The sequence below is a fragment of the Nothobranchius furzeri genome, chromosome 12 (assembly GCF_043380555.1).
Source record: "Nothobranchius furzeri strain GRZ-AD chromosome 12, NfurGRZ-RIMD1, whole genome shotgun sequence".
Classification (NCBI taxonomy): Eukaryota; Metazoa; Chordata; class Actinopteri; order Cyprinodontiformes; family Nothobranchiidae; genus Nothobranchius; species Nothobranchius furzeri.
In genome coordinates this window covers 70,481,410-70,497,084 of record NC_091752.1, presented here as the reverse complement: position 1 = coordinate 70,497,084, position 15,675 = coordinate 70,481,410, and the positions used below count along the sequence as shown (strand labels likewise).

Sequence of the window (15,675 nt, the reverse complement as noted above, 5' to 3'; positions counted from 1 at the left end):
CGTTCATATACTACGTTTAAAGAGCAAGTCACCCCCTACGTTCATATACTACGTTTAAAGAGCAAGTCACCCCCTACGTTCATATACTACGTTTAAAGAGCAAGTCACCCCCTACGTTCACATACTACGTTTAAAGAGCAAGTCACCCCCTACGTTCATATACTACGTTTAAAGAGCAAGTCACCCCCTACGTTCATGTACTACGTTTAAAGAGCAAGTCACCCCCTACCAGATTCTTACTCAACTCCCACTTCCTGTTGTAGCGTATTTCTGCACACCAGAATCAACACTGTTTGCTGACAGTTGTTAATTCTGAGAGTGACCAAGCACATTAGCACATGAGCCTATATCATGTATAAATATCCAGGATACTTATATAATCGATAGAAGTTCATACACCAACCTGTTTGGTCTATTTTTAATCCAAAGATTAATGTTTACTTTAAAATAATTAAATTTAATAGCAAAAGTTTATTTTTGAATCAGATGTTAGGAATCTTTGCTTTTTCAATAACCAGAAATAATTATACCTTTCTGTGCTTCATTTCAAAAATGAGAAAAAGTTTAAAAATGAAGAATTTATTACTAACAATTTTAAACTTTACGATTTGAAACGACTATTTAAATGATAATTAAAAATGACAATTCATGGATGACAATTTACCAGCTTTGATATTAAAACTTGTTTTAATAGCTTTACCTGAAATAAGAGTTTTGGATGTGTGAATGTTCTCAGAAGGTTTCTTTCAGAGAGGGGGTTAGGGTTAGGGTTAGTTGGTTCACGAACTGGAGTTTTGCTGCTAGAAAGTTAGTTTTAACAAACCCCTCAGAACGCGCCCTCTCTCAGAGCAAGAAAGCTTTGGTCATGAGTCAGGACATGTGATGGCAGACTGCCTTCCTTGGATAAGCTCTGTGTTAGATGGATAAGTGGAAGTTGACCTTCTGGTTTCTGAACACACATTACTGATCATCAACCATAATCATAATTATACCCAAAGCATAATATTTCATTTCAGTAATTAAAAATACATTTATACTGAACCAAGTGATTATTTATGATGATTATAAAAACAGTAATAAAGTCAAAGAGTTTATTAAAATTATTTTTAAAATTATTATTGTGAAACTTGAAGTGTCCTTCTTCTGGGACGGAACAGCAGCAGATAAGGATGATATATTCCGCAGCCATCATGACTCCTGGATTAAAGTCACAGTCTGACCCAGCTTGACCTAGCTGGGAAAATGTGACCTTTGTCACAAATTAGAGGACCTTCATGACACTACACTGTTTGAAAAATGCAACAAATTGTCATGACTCGAGGTAAGTGTCTAACCCAAGACATGCAGAATCAACTCGATGATACTGGTTGAGTTAAAGAAAAGTACTTTGTTAAGAAATGGGAACAAAAGTAGCACTGGTAAGTCCAGTGGGGAGTGAGCTGTACAGCTCTTGTCCATATAGCGTTCCGTGGTGAACGAGGAAGGCGGGGAAGCCGAGGCGTGCGCTGGGAAGAGGATGAGTGATGCGGGTGGGTGAGGCAGGAGAGAGGGTCCAGAACAGGAACAACGGAGGAGGATGGGACGTAGTACAGGTGATCCAGAGTTCTAGTGGCGAGGATGAGGCAGGGTGAGCAGAGATCCTGAGAGAGGCAGGCAAACACCAGATGTGAGGGTAATCCAAAAGCGTAATCCAAAAACAGTCCAAGTTCAGAAATCCAAATATCCAAAACGAGTCAAGCGAACAAACGAGTACAAGTATGAGTGGCTGGGGCTACCTAAACTGGAGCAATCATCCGGCGCAGTGAGGTGTCTCCATCCTCCTTTTATATCCAAGTTCCTTACTGGAAATCTTGTGCAGCTGCAGCCCCCTCCGCTCCTCACCTGTGGGTAATCAGCTCAGAGATGGTTAGGTGGAAGAGGAGCACTCACCTCGGCTCGGGAACATGACACAAATGCTGTTGCCTAGCAGACCAAGAGGGCGGAGCCGCTAACAAATACACACACACAGGCGCACAACGACATTGTGACATCATATGGTACCAGCTAACGTTCTAGGGCACCTCTTAGCCAATAGTGATGGCAGATTTAAATTCAAATGCAGTGCAGAGTTTTTACCTGACAACGGTACAACACTGACAGTTTTAGGCAGAAAATTAAAATTTTAACAAAAATGCACTAAAGTGCAAAACTATTGATGACACGTGTCTGCAGCACGATTAGACGCGCATTTATATAGTTTATCAGAAAAAAAGTTGATTTGGGGGTGACTTGCTCTTTAAAGAGCAGTTTTTGGAGGCGGGCATGCTTTTCCTTGGAGACTAACGTGTCACGGGTTCTGAAGACCTTCTGAGTAATAGTTACCAACAACTGAATGTAAATTTTTCTGCCCGCTTCATTTTATCCACCAGAAGTTGCTCATGTCTTTCTGTCCCCAGCTTGTCCCTAACGTTTAATTTCTCATGTTCTCATAGAAGAAAAAGCATTTTTTTATATAGCGCCTCTCAAGATAAAAATCACAATTACCCTACAACCTTTTCTGTGACGAGAGCCTCTGTTTTTGAAACTTTTTAGTTTGATGAGATTTTATGTGAACCAGAATTTCCCTCTTACACTCAGAGGTTGGTGGGACGGTGGAAGCGGGCTGGAAATGAAGAGCTGGGCATCTTCTGTGTGGCGGTGAACATCAGTGTTGACTTTAACATATGTTACTGGGGGTAAACAGAAGTGGTTCCACTACAGAACCCTGATGAACACCGGTGGTGACTAAAAAGGTTCAGGCTTGTGTTTTCATGAGAATGTGCCGAGTGGAACCAGTTTGCACCAGTTACAAGGTGTGCTAGTAATTCCATCCATCCATCCACGTAGGGTCGGGGGGGGGCTGGTGCCTATCTCCAGCGGTCAACGGGCAATCAGGCGGGGTACACCCTGGACAGAGAGCCAGTCCATCGCAGGGCAACACAGAGACACACAGGGCAACAAACAATCATGCACACACAGACTCACACCTAAGGACAATTTAGACAGACCAATCAATCTGACAGTCATGTTTTTGGATGGTGGGAGGAAGCCGGAGAACCCGGAGAGAACCCACGCATGCACAGGGAGAACATGCAAACTCCATGCAGAAAGATCCCAGGCCGGGAATCGAACACAGGACCTTTTTACTGCAAGGCAACTGCTCTAACCACTGCGCAGCCCGCTAGTAATTCCAGTAGACACTATTCTGTCCTGGCATGCCCCCCCCCCCCCCCCCCCCCCCCCCACACTTTTTCCAAAGTCAAGTTTTGACCCCTGCAATTTTTACCATCCAAAAACAACACTACGCTATATTAAATTAACACTGGTTGAGCTCTGGGACCAAGTGGAAAACAACTGTGTTGAAGCCTGTTTCCCGTTAGAGCATACTGTCAAGATTCCCCCCCCCCCCCCCACACACACACACACACACACACACACACTTCTAAAGTGAAAATTATGTCATTGTGTCCTGGGTGTTAAGGTGTCAAAATAGAGAATGTCCCTTCTATTCATCCATATTTGTGGTGTGTTTCACTGTTGTGTTGGTTTTAGTTTTATTCCCTTCTGTTGTAAAGTTTGCTTTGGCAAAGGGTTTGGTCCTAGCTATAATGTCCTGAACGAGGCATGTCCAAAGTCCAACTCGGGGGCCATTTGTGGCCCTCGCAGGAACTTTGTGCAGCTCCCAAATAACATTTGTAGAATGATATATTGTGTGTCTCCAGCAGGCTGTTGATACAGATAACATTTTATGTTTATTAAAATGCCTATTTTTGACCTGTTTTAAAAAACAGTTGCTTAAAGAGTAACTAAACCCCAAAATAACGTTTGTTTTGCTTATAAACTGTATAATTGGGTCTTTACAAATGCAATCTTTCTGTTTCTGTGCATTTTTGACATGTTTGTTTAAACTTGATTAAATCTAGAATTTAGGTCTAAAAACGTCTCAGTGCTGCCCCCTGAGGCAGAACAGCGGCTACTGCACTTTAAACTTGTGATTGGCTGGGGCTGGAACAATTTCAAGTCATCATACAGTCTCCTCCCACTCCCCCAGGATGGAAATTCCCACACTTGGCCATGCTACTCTGTGCCTCTGGGCAACACCCACTTTCATAGCATTTTTCAAATCTTGGCGAGGGGCGGAGTTACATTTTCTGATGGTGTTCAGTCCCTCTTTAAACTAATTACAATTTTTGGCACCGAGGACTGTCACAATTTTGGTCCTTGTCTGCAAGTGTGGACCGTAAACCGTAAGTCCAATGGCTCCAGGGCAGGATCGTGACATTCAAGTAGAATTTTATTATGAAACTTTTGATAGCCACAGTACTCAAACCAGACAGTACATGTCCATCCTTCTGCAGCCTGCAGATGTGAAAGAGACATAAAAGGGAAGCTTAGTTCTCGACCGCTGGGGTTAGAGTTAACCAGTTTACAGACGTAATGGCTTACGTCTCGGCCCGGCCGCTCCGGTCATCACAGGATGGTCGGCTAGCAGTGCCTACACCACGCTCAGGACAATCCAGACTCTTCTCATGCATCGTTCCACAAATGTGGAATGACCTTCCAAGCACTACCAGAACTACAGCTTCCTTTTCTATTTTCAAGAAACTCCTGAAGACCCTGCTCTTCAGAGAGCATCTTCTAAACCAGCACCCTCCCTGCACCCCTCCCCCATCTCTACCGTCCACTCCTTGTCCCCTCCTCTCCATGATTGATGTCAAGTTGTTATTGTTGTTGTTGTTAGCCTCAAGGGCAACATGCCGATCATCATTTGTAAGTCGCTTTGGACAAAAGCGTCTGCTAAACACATAAACATAAACATAAACTACACACTGATCCAATCCCGCGTTTTAAACCTGTGGAACTCTTTTTGTCCAATCGCTAGCTGATGCTGATGACATACTGGCCGTGTTCGAGATGAGCCGGTTCTGTGCAGATTAGACCAGCGGTGATCGGCGAGCAGTGCTTGCCGGTTAGATTCGTGTCCGACTTGACGCCGACTTGCTCTGACGTCATGCCTACGTAGGCAACGACAACCTCGTGAGATCAAGGCGGCCGCAGATTTTGGAGCAGTTGCTCTCCACCGGCTGCAAAACCTAGAGGATGACGGGAAACGCCTGGCTCTCACCTGATCTAAGATCTGATTGGTTTATATTTTGATCCAAACATCCGGTGGTAGAATGCAAAATGTTAGTTGGTCACATGTATTCTGTAAATCATGTAACGTTGATGATGACAACTACATAGGCCATAAATAGAAATGTGATTTGTGTTCTTTCATCACGTTTTCTATGAGCACACTGAAGCTACAGCTGATGACCTTTACTTATTATTACAGTCATGTCTTCATATACAATACTTGATATCCACAAGCACGTGAGGATGTGTTTCAGCTGCTAACAGGCACCAGCAGTAGCGGTTTTAGGCAGGGCAATTGCCCGGGGCGGCATTTTTTCATGACACAAAAGGGGCGCACAAGTGCTGAGTAAAAAAAAAAAAGACATCTGCGCCGCACCGAGGTTTTCTATTATCTGTCATATGACAGTCTCTGGATTGGAAACAGCAAGTTGGCGCCCCCTGCAGCTGCAGGCGCTCCTGCTAACTGAGAACGTTCACGTGTACCGTGTGTCTATGAAGAACAGGAAGGGGAGGGGTGCCGCGGGGGAATTCACCTCTGAGTCTTTCCCAAATGAAATGAGCGGGTAGGGGCTGAATCAACTGTATTAACATGGCTAAAGTCAATCACACCTTGATGTTCTTCCATTTAACGCACATTTCATTCATAATATCATAAACACAGGCCTATCGTTCTTTCAGGTTTTTCTGAATTGTGTAAAATGGCCGAATAAAAAAGCAAAAACAAAACGATTTTGTGGTCAACCCCCCCCCCTCCCCCCCCCCCCCCCCCATCAAGGTCAAATAGTTTAGTGCTGACTAAAGGAAACTTATTGAGTCAAGAGCCAAACAGAAGAGATGAACATAAAAGGCTAAAACCACCAGGTGCCCGATTCAGGAAGAAAAAGAAAAAAGAGGAGAAAGATAAAGGTATGTAGCTCTCATGATGCATGTTTTCAATTTTTTGAACCAGTTAACTGGGATTTTAACGGTTAAATTCGGTCATCTAATTGCTAACAGAGCTAATAGGGCTGAAATATTGAAACGAATATTCAAATGGTTCGAAAAAATTCCTTGAATCGTTTTTTACTGATCCAAACTAGGATTTGTTAAATGCTCGCTGCAGCCTGTGGCCTGCCTGAACAACAACAAACACATGTTGATCATGCTCACATAATAATAAATAAAACAACTCTACAAGCAGAAGAAAACTCCCCAGTCACCACTAACTATCCTGTTTATTTATTGCAGATGGCTGCACTGATTATTTTTTACATGATTTGTTCTGTAAAAGTTGGTATTTTTGGTAGTCTACAGTTTTTTATGTCAGTTTAAATTACAATTTCAGGGGCAATTCTAAAATATTATGGATCGTATAAAGATCTATTGGAGATCTACCCCAACTTTTGGACTGCTCTGCCAGTCACTGTGGCTCAAGCTAAGAGGAGCTTTTCAAAACTTGATCAAGTCATACCTGAGGTCAGCTGTGTTTCAGGGGCGGCTCACTAACCTGGCTCTGATTAGTATCAGTCACTCAGTGGGGGAGCAGATTTCATATGATGACATTATTGACGACTTTGCATCAAGGTTAGGTTTTAATTTTAGTTTGTGTTTTCTGTTCTAAGTGCAATGCTGTAGTGATTATCTTTAGTTTGTTATGTGTGAAAAGTTTAAGCTATTTAGAATATTTATTATATATTATGTTTATATATTCTTAATATTTAGTTATTGTTTGTTTTTGTATATTTGATTCTATATATTTTGATACAGTATATAATGTATATTGCTTTACATTCTGACAACTTCATAGTAATTAATGTAAATATGTGCAACTTAGAAAAATGAATGTTCAACAGTCATTCTAATAAAACATGCCTGTTTGTAGAAAAAATGCGTGTGTTCGTGCAGGTGGGGTGGTGTGGGGGGGGGGGGCGCTCAAAGGGGGCCTCACCCGGGGGGGGGGGGGGGGGGGTTAATTCCATGTAGAACCGCCACTGGGCACCAGAATTAATATAAATAATTAAACAAGTATGAACTCTAACGCGATATCTTCATCCATCGTCACCCGCGAGCTACACATGTAGGGAAATCTGTCCGACTTAAACGCCGGCTTTCAGCAACTCCCCCTGCTGCGTCCGTCTGCTCTCGTCTGTTTTCCAGGAGGAGGCGCTGCTCAACTCGAACACGGCTTCATGTTCATGGCAGTTGAACCAGTCCACCAACTGCATTCCAGATGGAGGCGGGACTTCCGGTTTGTGGTACGGACCTACTGAGGCCTGTCCATGTGGTTGTGACCCGGCGGATTTTCAGTTATACCTTCTAAAGTAAGGTCATTAATTCGGCTAAACTCATCGATTAGTTTTAAAGCTAAACACTTTACGCTCTCTTTGTGATCATTTGTGGGTTTCCTTGATATTTTAGAAGCTAGCCGTTTAGGTGTATTGTTACCCTACGACGGAGGCTAGCATAGCAACAGTTAGCTTAGCTCGTTCATATTTGTTTCCGTTCTGAGGGGATGTGGCGCTTATGTCAGCGTGTTGTGTGTTTCAGGAGTAATGTATCGTGATTTTAGTGCAAGAGAAACAGCCGGGTTGTTGGTACAGTCGGTGTTTAAAGAGGTTAGCTCGCCTCGTTAGCAGGAGTTATGCAACACAATAACTGAAGCTAATCGTTTCCGCGCTGCCGGTGAAAGCGTGATCTAATGCGTGTGTCCGAGTGGGTCTGTGTGCGTTTGTCTGTGCCGTCCGAACCATCTCTAGTGTCACTTCTCATAATAAAACTAACGAGTGCAAGCTAGCGCCAGGTGTTTTTGTCCTAGCGGGGCTTGTGGTTAAACAATGCAGCTCAGTCGCTCCGAGTTAAGTCCAGTTTAGGTCCACGTAAGTGCATTCAACAATCGCGCTGCCTTTTAAAACGTTACGTTTGTTCCAGGCAAACACACAATGGCTGAGAATGACGTCGACAACGAGTTGTTGGATTATGAGGAAGATGAAGAACCCCAGGGAGGCCCCGAGGGGGACGCCCCTGCCGGCAAGAAGGAGGTGAAGGGTTCCTATGTGTCCATCCACAGCTCCGGCTTCAGGGATTTCCTCCTCAAGCCGGAGCTGCTCCGAGCCATCATCGACTGTGGGTTTGAGCATCCATCTGAAGGTGTGTGCCTTTAGCCGTCACTGTTGGGTCTTAGAAATGATGATTCTTCTTCTTCTTCTTCTTCTTTGGAAGGACTTTCTGAAAAAGCCTCTGCAGCAGCACATGCTGATCTTCCAGTTTGGCCTCCAGGCTCTAAAACTGTTTAAAGTTTGTCTAGTCAGCAACGAGAGGTCCAGCCATGAGAGCTGTTTGTGACCAGATGGTCCCAGACTTGAGACCTGCTGAAGACTAGTTTATATTCCAGTCTTTAAATCAGACAGCTGATGGCGGTGGGGGGAGCTGTCTAGTGGGGGGTTAGTGTCAACACTAACAAGCAGGTCTCTAGTCGGGCGTATGTGTGCTACGTGTCACGATTGTAGTTTGACCGTTAATCGAAGTCAGCGTTCCTGTGAGTCATCGTGAACTCGACAGCTGCTGCACCAGCAACAAAAACCGGTGTGCCTAGTGTTGTCTTCCACAGCGATACACACCCAAGCCTTGAGTGCATGTGAAGGATCGTTGCTCTGCTTGTTTGAAGCTGTTTTGTTTTGTGTTTACTTTTAAAAATCAACAACAACACACTACTGTGTGTCTGAAGATGGAGAGCTGCTTTGTCCAGCAGCTTGTTTTACCGTCTTCTGGTGACGACACGGACATGCTGGTGATAATGTTGGATTTTCTTTTTTCCAGTTCAGCATGAATGCATCCCACAGGCCATCCTTGGTATGGACATCCTGTGCCAAGCCAAATCTGGAATGGGCAAGACGGCTGTGTTTGTTCTGGCCACGCTGCAGCAGATTGAACCAGTGGACGGGCAGGTGAGCGGAGCGTTGTGAAACAATTCCCCATCAGGACAACAGAGGGCGTAGCGCTTTCCTGTGGTATCCTGCATCCATAACACTCGCATCAGTTCGGTGTCCAGCATGTTTTAGTTTAACCCTGCTTCCACACACCTGAATTAAATCAGCAGGTGATTAACAGGCTTCTGCAGAGCCCGATGAGCTGCTGCACAGGTGATTCAACCACTGGATCTAGTGTGTTGGAGCTAGTGTTGTCAAAAAAATCGATACCCAGATATAAATCGATACTAAAAGTGGTATCTAAATGAGATATTCCATCCCTGTGGTATCGATATTATGGACTATTATACACAGCCTTCTTCAAGTACACCGACACGCACGACAGCCAGATGCCGTAAAGCAGCCTCCGCCTCCCAGACAAACAGAAGAAGACGCCGCATGGCTACATAGCAATTTCCCACGCGAGTTGTCTCCGATCCAAGTTTTGTCTGCCAAATAAATAAACAAAAACATAAACAGCAAATTTGGGAGGCGCTTCACAGCCCAACTTAAGTAGCATACCAAGTCCGACACGTAGTTGTATATTCACGCTTATGTGCTTAAAGGAAACTCCCGTTTATTGCAACCCGGACTTAATTTCTAGCATGCAGTACGTTTGTTTACTCACGCTGACAACTTTGGTGCTACTTGGATTCCCCGGGGTATTTAGACCCATCGGCGAATCGCCATCAGTGTATATCCATATAACGGGTGCGGACGGGCACCCATGGTGCAGCCTCGAAATAAGACATTATCTGCACCAAAACGTCTTCATGTCGAAAGGTTTTGTTAGGGATCATTAACGTGATTTCCCTGTTCGTTTGGAGCGGGTCTGGGATTTCTAGGCATGAACAGACTAGCCGCGGCTAATCTAACCGGCGTTTTTAATGACGTCACTGCCGTGCGCCAATCTGTTTTTATTAAGATTACCGGTAGATGTACCTTTGTCCTACTGTGGAGAAATTCGTTTTCTCCCTTTATTGACCAACAGAGTTGTTCAAAAGTACAGAACAAAACATATGGCATTACATCTTATGACAAGAATGCACCTTAAACAGAGTTTAAGCAGCAAAACTTCACTCTGCAAATAGTGTATATATAGTGAGACAATTCATGATTTAAAGTGTTAACTTTCGCCAGTTTTTGTATGCATGTTTTAAAAAATGCTGATACTTGAAAGGTTTAAGCACTTTATACACTTAATTCTTAACATTTAATTTTTGCAATATAAATAGAGGAATGTTATTTTTTGAATAAACGTGTTCAATAAATTGGTGTTTTTAAATAGTATCGAAATCGAGTTTTTTTTTTTTCAAGTATTGAATCGAGTTTGAAATTTTAGTATCGTGACAACCCTAGTTGGAGCAGAGAAACCACTAAAACGTGCTGGATGCCGGCCCTCAAGGCCTGGAACTGAATAGCCCTGGTGTGTTTACTAATGTGTAGGGCTGCAACTAACGATTATTTTCATAATCGATTAATCTGTCGATTATTTTTTCGATTAATCGATTAATCGGTTTGTTATTGTTTAGCTATTTAACCTATACAAGTGATGAATACATTTCAGTTAAGAAAAAGAAAAAACATAAGAGAATTGTGCAGTTGACTGCAATCTATTTTATTGCACATGACCACAGTCAGCAGTGTAAAATGAGCTAAACAGTGCAAAATATCAGTCCAGAATAATTTTTTGGCATCAAAATATAAGAGGTAAATTCCATAAAAAATAATGTAGAATCTGGAATAGAGTTTGTAAGTGGTATGCATTGCTGGGGGTGAGTGTCTTGTTCCCCATGTAGTTGTCCATCGTTGCTTGTTTTTTTCTGCATAAGAAACACAAATAAACTGAATTAAGTACACATATAAAATAAAGCAGCACACACACTACAACACTAAATCAATATTACATTATTTGAATTAATTAACAATATACAGTGATCATTTATTTTGACAAAAATGTGTTGTGAGGCATTTTACAGCGTTAGATAGTAAAACAGCCTTTTAATAGTTAAAAAAAAGGACTTTCTGAATTTCTCCTGTATTTAAAAATTGAAAGCGTACAACTATGCTGCGTTATATTCACCTGGACACAGCTCGTCTGTATATTTTTCTCCGCGGAGTTGTCCTTTTTTGAATGAGGAACATAGTTATGGGTTTGTGCCGTTTTTCTCTTAACGAGAACATTCTTATAAACAGACGTGCTGAATTTGGCAAGCGCATGATTCACAACACGGAGGAGATTCACGATTGCATCTAGTCAATCAGAAGTAGAACACCGTAAACTGACGCGGCAAAAAAAAAAAACATGTTTAACATCCACTATAACGAACTCAGCTAACACTAAGTCCCAAATGTGATCTGCGTTAGCTTGTTTATTTTCTGTTACTTACCGGACATTCCTCTGCTGCATCAGCCCCCACGTTTTCGTCTCAAATGTTCACTTAGGGACGTCGTGCTTCCGTCGTGCCATGGTTTTTGCATATTTTGTAGGTCACCGGTCTTTTCAAGGCATCTAGTGAAGTGCTCCCATACTCGTGAGGTTTTTGTCCGGGGTTTCTCTTGTTTTGTCGCTTCTATTTTTCTTCCGTATTTGTTGTTGATCCGCCATCTCTCACAGCAAGATGCGCGTCAGTAACGTGATACGTCATGAAAACCGAGGGCACTTATTGGCTAATTTCTTCTTCTACGGCCCCACTGGTAGATCAGTGGCTCATTACTGCCACACACTGGCGGCAAATTTAACAGATTGTAACCGATGTCAGATTGTGGTAAAAAATAGACTTTATGCGGTAAAATATGATTATTAAACAACTAATCGATGACTAAAAAAGTTGTTAACTATTTTAATAATCGATTATAATCGATTAAATCGATTAGTTGTTTCAGCTCTACTAATGTGTTAATATAATGATAATAATGTGAAGTATTTCAATTCAGTTCAAGTTTATTTATAAAGCGCCAAGTCACTGCCAGAGTCGTCTCGAGGACCTTCACACCGTAAACATCCCAACACAGGCCAGGTCGTTAAGCCATCAGTAACAAGTTTCCTATATAAGGAACCCAGCAGGTGGCATCGAGTCACTGATTAGTGTCAGAGTCTTTGCAGCAGTCCTCATACTAAGCAAGCATGCAGCGACAGTGGAGAGGAAAACTCCCTTTTAACAGGAAGAAACCTCCAGAGAATCCCGGCTCAGTATAAGCAGCCATCCTCCACGACTCACTGGGGATGGAGAAGACAGAGCAGACACACACACACACACACACACACACACACACACACACACACACACACACACACACACACACACACACACACACACACACACACACACACACACACACACACACACACACACACACACACACACACACACACACACACACACACACACACCACACACACACACACACACACACACACACACACACACACACAAAGTAAAGTGTCTATAGTTATATTGTGATTTCTTAGTAAATATGCTATTTGGTGAGATAAACTTTATTGTATTTATCCTAGTGGATCTGTAATTAAACGGGTAAACTAGTAGTAGCACATCCAACGTCAAAGAGAGTAAAGTGTTATTATCAGGAGAGGGAGAATGTTTAAGTGGTTAGCAGCAGTGTGCTAGCCGATGGCCCCTCCATGAGGCCACCACAGCTCAGCAGAACATCGTTGTAGCTTCTTCTGGGGAGAAAAACAGCGTGATATGTTTGGGATTTTTTAGCACGCTTCTTGTTGTCAGACAGGTTGTTTTTTTTTACGTTGTTTCTTTATTCGATGGGTGTGACGGTTATCGGGTGTGGCTGACGGAGCTGAGCTCTGCTGTCCAATAATGGGATTAATCACAGATCAGCTGGTCTGAACTGTGATGAAAGCCGTAAAAGTTTCACCACGCTGTCGCTAATTCCTGCTGCTGCTGATTGGTGTTCTAACTACTCCATTGTTATTATCATGATGTAAAGTTGAAATCTTGTCTTAAATGTGAGTGACGTGTCCTGATTGCTCCAGTGGTGTGTTGTCATAGTAACCACGACTCTTGTTTCTGCGTCTTCTCTGCAGGTGTGTGTTTTAGTCATGTGTCACACGCGAGAGCTGGCCTTCCAGATCAGCAAAGAGTACGAGCGGTTCTCCAAGTACATGCCCGCCGTGAAAGCAGCCGTGTTCTTCGGCGGCCTGTTCATCAAGAACAACGAAGAAGTCCTGAAGAATAACTGCCCTCACATTGTGGTCGGAACGCCGGGTCGGATCCTGGCGCTGATCAACAACAAGACCCTGAACCTGAAACACCTCAAACACTTTGTCATGGATGAGTGTGACAAGATGCTGGAGCAGCTGGGTGTGTTCTGGAGCCGGCGGGGTGGATTCAGCCGGCCGGAGGTCAGAATGTACTCATGTGGGTTTTAATGTCCCTCTGTGTGGTAGACATGAGGCGTGACGTGCAGAACATCTTCAGGATGACTCCTCACGAGAAGCAGGTCATGATGTTCAGTGCCACGCTGAGCAAGGAGATCCGACCAGTTTGCCGCAAGTTCATGCAGGATGTAAGCCGACGACCAGATTTTTGTTTCTGCTCACGGAGAAAATGGTAGCTCCTGCTCGAGTTTCACCCATTCTGACATTCTCTTGCAGCCGATGGAGGTGTTTGTGGACGACGAGACCAAACTCACGCTCCATGGTCTGCAGCAGTACTACTGCAAGCTAAAGGACAGCGAGAAAAACCGCAAGCTCTTTGACCTTCTGGACGTGTTGGAGTTCAATCAGGTGCCTCAGCAGACACGATGCCTCAGGGCCACTCGGGCCGGTTCCTAGTGTTCCTGTGTAAAAGGATATCTGTCCTCGAAGGACCTCTGCTCCGAGACGACGTTTAAATCCCGTTACAGAACGAGCTCAGCGTGTTGCCGCCTTCTAAAATGGCTCCGCTTTGGCGGCGATGAGGGACTCGCCGCAGGTGTCGTACCTCAGGCAGACCAAACACGGAGCTTCGGCTTCCAGACTTTTCAGCGTCCTGGATTTATTCTGCGTGTGCTTCTCCGGGAGCTGTCAGGCCTCGTCCCAGTGTGCACGTTAAGGTTGGGCGACACGGAAAACGCTTTTCAAGCCATATTCGTCGGTTTATAGATGACGATGGGAAGAGCAGACGTTGAGATGTTTTGTGGGCCCTGAAGATAAACTCTTCTTCAGGACAGGTTCTAGGTATCATTCGGTGCAGACTAGATTAGACGGAACGGAAGTATCTTCTCCACAACTGTGGAGATGAAACTCCCGGCTCGCTGCATGGAGAGACTGACTGTTAGTGTTTACAGTCCAGGAGGAGGGATCTGGACTCGACTCCCTGGGTGCTTTGGGGTGATTTCATGAGGAAGTGACCGTTGAAACATCTGCGTGAGTCTGGTCCTGCCTGAGGGTGATGGGCTGTCTGTAACTTCCTCTGTTTGGCCTGCAGGTGGTGATCTTTGTCAAGTCAATTCAGCGATGCGCCGCTCTGTCCCAGCTCCTGGTGGAACAGAACTTCCCCGCCATTGCTATCCACAGAGGAATGGCTCAGGAGGAAAGGTCAGACACACACACACACGTTGCAGTTGAATCCTCTCATAAACAGGGACTCTGTTGCTAAGAGTGTTTATCGGGGCGTAAGGTCTCGTCTGTAAACTCGACACGATTGCTTTGAAAGCCAGAAGCGCTCCACGAAAGCCGCCAGCAGCCGTGTCGATAATCCTCCCTCCTGCTTCTCCTCCTCCAGACTGTCTCGCTATCAACAGTTCAAGGACTTCCAAAGGCGGATCATGGTGGCGACCAACCTCTTTGGCCGAGGGATGGACATTGAGCGAGTGAATATCGTCTTTAACTACGACATGCCCGAGGATTCTGACACCTATCTGCACAGGGTGAGAAGCTCTTAACAGCACAGGCTCGCCTGTGTGAACTCGAGTTCCTCCTGCGCGGTAACGACCTCCGGTTTGCTGCTTCTGCGCCCTTCAGGTTGCTCGTGCTGGTAGGTTCGGGACCAAAGGCCTGGCCATAACCTTTGTGTCTGACGAGACCGACGCCAAGACTCTGAATGAGGTTCAGGACCGCTTTGAGGTCAACGTGGCCGAGCTGCCGGACGAGATCGACATCTCGTCTTACAGTAAGTGATCGCTGATGTCTCCCGGATGTTGAGCTGTGACACGTAGCCCGGTATCCACGCCAACGTGAAGACCAGCGGCGCCAAAAACGGTTCTTTCAGAAACTCCATTCAAAGTGGAGGTTTGCTTGTGAACATCCAACTTGTTTGTTGTACAAATTTTCTTTCTACGTGTGCTAACAACGTTTGTCTTCTGTGTCCCCCCCCCCCCCAGTCGAGCAGTCCAGATGAGTCCTCTGACCGAACAGAAGCCTCCTCTTCATCCGTCGTGTCTTGTGTTTGGAAGTGGCTCCCCGTTGATTTTTACAGTTCTGCACATTTTTTTTTTGTTTTTTTTTTTCCACAAAATGTTTATTTTTATTGTTGGGTTATTTTGGGGTGGGGGGGTATGTCTTTTACAAGTTGTTTTTTGGTTGATTTTGCCTAATTAAAACTTTTTATAAAACACTTCA

The 15,675-nt window shown here is 44.2% G+C and overlaps 1 protein-coding gene and 1 long non-coding RNA gene across 2 annotated transcripts; one reads left to right on the top strand and one right to left on the bottom strand.

The window, feature by feature from the left end:
• Positions 1-7,323: 7,323 nt before the first annotated feature.
• ddx39ab (DEAD (Asp-Glu-Ala-Asp) box polypeptide 39Ab) lies at positions 7,324-15,675 on the top strand. Its single transcript, XM_015945201.3, has 10 exons — positions 7,324-7,454; positions 8,062-8,280; positions 8,950-9,077; positions 13,159-13,435; positions 13,522-13,640; positions 13,729-13,860; positions 14,543-14,652; positions 14,840-14,984; positions 15,079-15,226; positions 15,438-15,675. The coding sequence occupies exons 2-10, from the start codon at positions 8,073-8,075 to the stop codon at positions 15,452-15,454; spliced, it is 1,284 nt and encodes a 427-aa protein (XP_015800687.1). The 5' UTR covers positions 7,324-7,454; positions 8,062-8,072; the 3' UTR covers positions 15,455-15,675.
• Positions 10,699-12,344, bottom strand: LOC139062222 (uncharacterized). Its single transcript, XR_011515823.1, has 2 exons — positions 11,489-12,344; positions 10,699-10,921 (listed from the first exon to the last, which is right to left on the bottom strand). It is a non-coding gene; the product is annotated as an uncharacterized lncRNA (long non-coding RNA).